Raw genomic sequence first — 8,508 nt, 5'->3', positions numbered from 1 at the left:
GGCCAAATAGCCCCATGTGCGCAGGTGAGAGAGATTTAATTTCTTCCTTTCCCATTCCTCGAATTGTGTTACTTCCTTATGCTTAGTAGGAATTCTATTCAGGACATGACACGCAGTCAATATTGCCTCACCCCACCATTCCTTGGAAAGTCCTGCAGTGTCTAACATGGCATTCACCATCTCAGTTAGAGTGCGGTTCTTTCTTTCGGCTACCCCGTTTGACTGGGGTGAATAGGGAGGCGTCCTCTCATGAATAATTCCATACTCTTCGCAGAAAGAAGTAAACTCATTGGAAAAATACTCTCCACCCCTATCAGACCTCAACCGTTTGATTTTCCTTTCCAGTTTGGTTTTCTACCTCAGCCTTATAGATCTTAAAGTAATGTAATGCTTCATCCTTTGTTTTCAATAGGTACACATAGCAGAATCTATTGCAATCATCTATCAGTGTCATGAAATATTTCTTTCCCCCTTTAGTCAACACGCCGTTCATTTCGCACAGATCGGAATGAACAATTTCTAGTGGTGCCAAATTCCTCACCTCAGATGCCTTGTGAGGCTTGCGAGGTTGTTTCGATTGAACACAAGTATGGCACTTAGAGCCTTTGACTAAAGTGAATTTTGGAATTAAACTCATGTTGGCTAAGCGTGTCATACAACCAAAATTCACATGACAAAGTCGCGAATGCCACAGATTGGACTCATCATCATTATTGCTTACATGGTTGACAACTTTATTACACATATCATCCAAGGAAAAGCGAAACAAGCCTCCGCTGTCATAACCTTTTCCAATAAACGTTCCATATTAGATACGACACATTTATTGGATTCAAACACAAGTCTAAAACCATCTCTACACAGTAGAGAGCCGCTAACTAGATTCTTCTTTATTGAAAGGACATGATGCACGTTCTTCAGCTGCACTATATTTCCCGAAGTAAACTTCAGATCGATCGTACCAACACCATGAACAGCTGCAAGCGATCCGTTTCCCATCAACAAGGAGGAACATCTCCCGACCTGATAGGAAGAAAACAGGGAAATGTCAGCACACACATGAATATTAGCACCAGTATCAACCCACCAATCAGGTGAGTGACAGACAAAGAGAACTGTAGGTAAAAATTTACCATACCTCAATGTTCCTCCGCCCTCACCAATAACCATGCTTGCAGACTTCTTATCCTTGCACTCAGGACAATCCTTGGCCCAATGCCCATACTTGCCACACACAAAGCAATCTCCTTTTGCCTTTCCCTTGCCTTTCTTCTTAAAATTGGTTGTAGCCTTGGGTTTGACGTCAGGTTTGACTTTCTTGTTGTTGTTGTGGGATGCGTGAGGGTTCTTCTTCTGCACCAAATTGGCGCTAGAACCTCCCTTGATCTTTTTACTCCGGTTGTCCTTTGCCCTCGCCTTCTCCTCAACACCCAAAGAGCCAATGAGATCAGTAACACCGAACTCTTGCCTCTTGTGTTTTAGAGAAGTAGCAAAGTCCGACCAAGAAGGTGGCAACTTGGCAATAATGCCAGCCGCCACAAACTTGTCCGGCAACTCACAATTGTTGTTCTCAAGTTCCTTTGCCAACATCTGAATCTCATGAGCCTGTTCCACTACAGAACGGTCATCGACCATCTTGTAGTCATAGAATTGCTCCATGACATAAAGCTCGCTGCCGGCGTCGAAAACTCCGAACTTGGCCTCAAGTGCATCCCACATGTCCTTCCCCGAAGGCATGTGCATGTACACATCCACTATATTGTCAGCGAGTACACTGATCAATGCTCCACGGAACAGGCAATCCGAAGCCTCGAACTTAGCCTCCTCCTCAGGAGAGAGAGGCGGTTCACTCGGTTTGCCCCGTGAGACAAAGAAACAATGCATCACCGTCAACCACAAAAGTGTACGTGCTTTCCATCTTTTATAATTTTAACCATCGAAAGCATGTGGTTTTAGTGATGCAGCAAAGCCAACTACCGAAAAAGACCTATCAAGTTTTTGGATTGTTGAAAATTTGGTCATAATTCGGCATATTTTAATCCAAAATTTTAAGACAATAAACATGATATTTGTAATTTGAGTAGATCTAGTGACATTGCTAGATGTGTACAATATGAGCATGCTTAATATAGAATAAGCATCAACATAGACAAGAGAACGCAATAATATTGCGACCGACGGTTGTAGGAAACGAAGAACGAACGGTAAGAGTGAAACGTTATACCCTGATAATGGCCCTCCGCTGGAGTTTGAGGCGGTATTGCCTCTGTTGGTGTTGACGGGAGGCTCCTTCTCCTTGTCTCCAGTGTTGTTGTTGTCGCCGGTTGTCGACATGTTGGTGAAGATGATGCAGACCAGTCGCGCTTGAAGCGCTACCCAAAAACTTGATCGCCCGCCTACCCGTGCAGGTTCTCAAGCGGACGGAGTTTCGGAGGCACCTGCTCGTTCCGATCACCCGTGCGCGCGGGATGAACAGAACCGGGGAAACAGAGAGATAGTGCAGGAACAGAAGGAGAGTATCGCCAAGGAACAATAGCAGCAGGAAGACACACTCTTTGAGAGCCTCTGCCTTGCGTTATATATATATAGAGAGAGAGATCTCCATTACCACACAAATAAATCTCATTTGTTGTGAAGGTTACCACAAAATAAATCTCATTTGTTGTGAAGGTTACCACATAATGAATCTTTCATTTGTTGTGAATGTTACAACAAATAAATCTCTCATTTGTTGTGGATGTTACAACACAATGAATCTCTCATTTGTTGTGGGGTTTACAACACAATGAATTTCATTTGTTAATGCTGACTTTATTCTTGTCTGATACAAAACGAAAGAGCAGCAGGCAGGCTCGGCTCGGTCGGCCGCCTCGCCTTGCTACGCCCACGGCCGAGGCTGACTCGTGCATGCGTGTGGCCGTCCAACCATTACCTCAACCGGTCAACAGGGAATATCCAATATCACCCTATTTAAGTTGAGGTTCTTCCACCTAATTTTTCAAGGCAGTATTATTCTCTCTAACATTACTTGTGGGCTCTTAAGATTTTAATTGAATTAAATTGGGCCTAGCCCATTTATTCCAACAGATCTTTCCTAGCCATACTTGCCATTATACATGTTGTCATTATTAATTTGTGTCTGTGATAGAGCACTGATAAATGCTTGTTTGCATAGGGTTAACCGCCTATGGGAAAAATAATGCATAACCGTAAGGAATCACAATGCCTAACCAAGATATACAATCAAGCCATCCATATTGTTTCATCTCACACCTACTATGGTGGGGTTGGGGGGCAGTGGTGGGGGCCAATGCTGGCCCTCATAAAGTAAGAGACATGGTTAATTGGCATATAGGACCCACTATTGTATGATAATTTGACAACATAACCAGCATAAACGCAAATGAAAGAATACAAAATAAAATACCAAATTTAGAGGTAGTGGAAATTACTAACCATTTCTACAAGTCTTGGTGAATATTTGTTTCAGGTGAATTATGGACGAAAACCACCTGTCATGCGAAGAAACACACCTTTGACCAATCAAACACAAGTACACGGATTAGAAAGCCCAGGAACCATAGCAAAACCTATATATTTAAGGCTAACCACCGTCCACTATCATAAGGGCCAATTGGATAGTGACCAGGCCAAAGGGGAGGCTAAAATGAGCCAAAAATGGTTCCGCCGAACAACTATTATGGCCTCCCATGCCCAACTTTGCTAGGGAGGTTCCCACTGACCCTAGGAGTCCATCTAAGCCTGCCAGGCTGAAGACAACCCATCTAGGATTTCGGCTGAATCAACATCAACTCCTCTAGCCAGATGGTTGTGGCGGCAGATGGTTTCTTCAAATGTTGATTCAGCCGAACTCCTAGTAACATCAACCGCCACCCATCTAGGACCAGGATACACTCCCAGTAACAGTTGTGGGTGGTTTCTGCCATAAGAACCGTCATAGCTGCCTATAAAAGGGTGTTCCCTCCTCACTTTCAAGCACACACAACTCAAGTGGAGTACAACTCACTTTCATATTTATGCTACTCTTTAGTAGAGTAAGAATATAGGAAGAGAGTGAGGGGAAACTCTGAAAGGAGTGCCCCAAGTGCCCTCCAGTCGGTCAAACCCACCTATTGCCTCCCCTCCACGTTCACTTCTTTTCAGTTCTCATCTCGCAGGAACAGCGCAGTAACACAACGGTCAATGTGTAGTAACACGGCTCCTTTCTGCAGTAATGATGGCAACTGAATACTCAATCTTCCGTCGGGTAAAGATAACTATTGATTATTTGAGAAAAAAAATTTCTCACCATCTTTTTGAGAAAAAAATTTTCTCGAACGGCTCAGAGGCACTACACGGGACAGGTGGTCTCTTTTGACAGGAATAGTTCGAGGTGCTTCCATAATCTTCGAAGAGATCATCCTCGAACTAGAAAGGGATTTCCAAAGGCATAATTTCTTCTTTCTTTGGTTCCTAAGGCTCGGGTGAGGGCTCAAAGGTTGAATTTTGGGATGTAGAAGGTATAGGCTTAGTTTCAACGGTTGAAGCTCCTCATGGGTATACTTGATTTCCTAGAGGATTTCACAATAGACGAAGGGAGGTGTTGTCTAGGATACAATCCCGACCTTCTACCATGCGAATGAGCCTCAAGTCGGAAAACAGAAGATACGAGGCAGACTTCTTCTCACTCTGCTAAAAGCCAAGAATTTCCATCTATAGGAATACATCACGGGTTAACAGGAAGAAAGCAAGACAGCGCCTACTTTTGAGTTATCCCCATTCACCATGTGTCTTCCTAACAATGCAAGAAGGAGTACTGCCGAACCATGGCTACAAGGCAAGGACGGAGTTCAAAGCCAGATGGGTTTTGAAAAGGTAGTGGCTCAAAGAATTCGCCCTTTGAAGCGGAATGATTTTGAATATATATGTTGCTCCATGGTAGAAGAGAAGAGAAAGGAAGGAAGAAAGCACAAAAGAAAAGATACGAGGATGAACCAAGTTCAAAGATGATACAACAACCGTTCCCCGGCAACTGTGCCAGAAAGCTTGTTGTTATTTATTACGATCATAGAATAATCTACAAGCACATAGATACCATTGTGGCGTTCACCCAAGACTATTCCAAGGTATCGTATCCACAGGAAATATATGTGTATAATCTAAGAACATGATTCTTACAAGGACAACAACTAAATGGTAGGCTACAGATATAGAGTATTCCTATGGATTAGTTATCTTAATTAAGTTAAGGTAAAACTCTATCAAATGCTTCCGGCGCTGGCTTACCCCTGGTCTACCAAGGAGACTCCAGCCTATAGCTCTATGATGTATCTGAACATGGAGAATTACGAAGGATGAACAGGTTGTCACCACTTGCCGTCTACCTCTGCGACCCGTGGAGTACACAACAAACAAAGGTAACCTCCAGCCTATACACCACGTCTATGCTATTGATTACTACCTTAATCTCGGTACCATCTAAAGACTAAGGTACTCTACCTAAGTAGAGTGTTGAACCCACAACGATAAGAATATATCTTATTTAAATAAGAAAAGAAAATACCAAAGGAGATTACGAATACTTACTTATAAAAGAAGCATATGTCAAGATACAAGATTGGAGAGAGTGCCGATATCTTTGGCACTCCTTCAGAACTCCATTGGAAGAATGCTGACATCTCCGGCACTTCTCCGGAACTCCCGGAGAAAACTCCGACATTTAGGGCACTCATTTCGGAGCTTCCCCTTACTCTCTTCCTACTCTACTAGAGTAATGCCTGAGTGTATAACCTGAATTAGTGATACGAAAAGGTAAACGAATAAATGCGTCGATGCCAGAATGATAAAAAGCTTAACAGAGAGTTGTACTCCACTTGTTGGTATAATATGGAAGATAGGAGTGGAGGAGCTATTTATAGTGTGAGATGACTTGAGAGAGTTGAGATTCTTAAGGGAATATTCCCCTCCGACTCCTCTCAAGCCTCCACATGTCCTCCAACCCTCATTAGATGGCAGTTTCTTTCCTTGGGACCTACGCTAATGCCTTCAGGAGGGAGATAACGGTTGCCACGTGGAAGCTAGCCGCGAGGGGTGCCAGAGTTGGTTCGGCCGAACTTCTGGCCCACCTGCCGGCCACTCCTTCAGCTGGGTGGCTGCTTGGTGGGCTCCCAACATGATGTACTTTGATTGGGCTCAATTCTAGATGGTTTTGATTGGCATATGGTCCCTCCAATCCGTGTAATTGTTGACGGTCGTTATCGATCAGTTTCACCCGTCAATATTACTGAAATAAAAGAGAACTAGTTATCCTTGCAATGCATATTCATGTTAGCATAAGATATATTCCACTAGCACTAGGACTACTAACATCTTGCAAAGAATAAACATAAATGGAGGAGAATCGACAGCGAAATGGATGATTAATCAATTGGACGTTGTCGAGAATCAGACTTGCAGACAAGTGGGCTGAGAACACTAATTTCACACGATCAAACCATCCCAAAATTCACAAGTCTATATATGTAAGCAAGAGAGGAGGCCGCCTGATGAAAATAGGCCAGGAAGGCCCAGCCCATGGTTGGCGGCCTCCTCGAGGGGGTCAATTAAACTACCTCCTTGCGAAAAATCGCGCGCCGCCAACGCGCACGCGCCAACTAGCTTTGGCGCAAACTGAGCTAGCTGTGGTCCGAGAGATATGAACAACAAAAACCAACATGTCAAAACTAGAGGATACAAGGGCGCCAGCTCAAGGATTGCCTAAAAATAGCAGAGGCCAAGACCACCATGCCTTAAACATAGGAAATGGGCCTCCTCTCGGTGTCAGCTTATCTTCCCGAGCTTCTCTGCGTCGCCGAGGAGAGAAGGAATCCGATCGAGCGTTTCCCGAGCAGTAGCGACAGAAAATGGCTGTGACGATGGACAACGTCATCAGGTTCATGTTCATCCTTAGCGTCGTCTACGGCGCCGCATATGCCAAAAAGTCTGAGGCCAAGGTCGCTAGTGCTCCTGGCCTAGCAGCGGCGGTCAACACGGTCTTCGACATCACCGAGCTCGGCGCCGTCGCTGACGGCAAGACAGATAGCACCAAGGTGAGGTCACATGCACAAGAAACGGTCTCTTTTCCCAGCACCTCCATGTATGTACAGATCAGGTGGTTTTCGTCGAGATTCATACGGGTTGGCTTCGGTGGTCGATCGATATGATGTGTGCAGGCGGTCCAGGATGCATGGGACGCGGCGTGCGGGTTGGCCGGGTCACAGAAGGTGGTGATCCCCAAGGGAGAATTCATGACCGGGCCCCTCAACTTCAGCGGGCCGTGCAAGGGCTACGTCACCGTCCAGATCGATGGCACCATGTTTGGCTCCAACGACATCCCCAAGTACAACAAGGGCAACTGGATCGAGATCCTCCACATCGACAACGTCCTCGTCAACGGCTCCGGCACCCTCGACGGCCAGGGCGCCGCCGTCTGGAAAGACGAATGCAAGATCTTGCCCAACGTACGTAATTAAGAGTATATATAATAAAACAGATCGATCGATCGACAACGTAAGAGTCATTAGTAATATGCATGCATGCATATGTACATAGACGTTGGTGCTGGACTACGTGAAGAACGGGACCGTGTCGGGGCTCAAGCTGGTGAACGCCAAGTTCTTCCACATCAACGTGTACATGTCCAAGGGTGTGACGATCAAGAACGTGACCATCACCGCGGTGGCGAACAGCCCGAACACGGACGGTGTCCACATCGGCGACTCGTCGGAGATCAGCGTGTCGGACGCGACCATCGCGACGGGGGACGACTGCATCTCCGTGGGGCCGGGGAGCTCGCGGATCAGCATCCAGGGGATCACCTGTGGGCCCGGGCAGGGGATCAGCGTGGGGTGCCTGGGCAGGTTCAAGGACGAGAAGGACGTGACGGACGTGACGGTCCGCGACTGCGTGCTCCGCAACACCTCCAACGGCGTCCGGATCAAGTCGTATGAGGACGTGCTGTCCCCGATCACGGCGTCCAGGCTAACGTTCGAGAACATTCGGATGGACGGGGTGGCCAACCCGGTGATCGTGGACCAGAAGTACTGCCCCGAGAAGGACTGCCCCGAGAAGAAGGGGAGCAAGACGGTGACCATCAAGAACGTGACGTTCCGCAACATCACCGGCACCTCCAACACGCCGGAGGCCGTCAGCCTACTCTGCTCTGACCAGCTGCCCTGCAGCGGCATGGAGCTGCTCGACGTCAACCTGAAGTACGACGGCAAGGACAACAAGACCATGGCCGTCTGCACCAACGCCAAGGGCATCTCCAAGGGCTCGCTCCAGGCCCTCGCTTGCCTCTGATCTCGATCCATCCATCGTCGACCGGCGTTATATCATCTCTCTATCTATCGTCGTCTGATATATGTATAATTCGCTTATATAGTATGTACTAGAAACACAACGGGGCTTTGCCGAGTGTACATGCGCCAGCCCAATTGGGCCAAATAGAGGTATTACCTGTTACATTTA

General features: G+C 46.4%; 1 protein-coding gene across 1 annotated transcript; it reads left to right on the top strand.

Annotated features, from left to right (window-relative positions):
* The first annotated feature begins 6,736 nt into the window (after positions 1-6,736).
* LOC4323970 (exopolygalacturonase) lies at positions 6,737-8,508 on the top strand. Its single transcript, XM_015788962.3, has 3 exons — positions 6,737-7,088; positions 7,212-7,499; positions 7,591-8,508. The coding sequence occupies exons 1-3, from the start codon at positions 6,903-6,905 to the stop codon at positions 8,338-8,340; spliced, it is 1,224 nt and encodes a 407-aa protein (XP_015644448.1). The 5' UTR covers positions 6,737-6,902; the 3' UTR covers positions 8,341-8,508.

Source organism: Oryza sativa, chromosome 1 (genome assembly GCF_034140825.1).
Source record: "Oryza sativa Japonica Group chromosome 1, ASM3414082v1".
NCBI lineage: Eukaryota > Viridiplantae > Streptophyta > Magnoliopsida > Poales > Poaceae > Oryza > Oryza sativa.
Note: the sequence above shows the minus strand (reverse complement) of the source record. Positions and strands in the feature narration are given on the sequence as shown.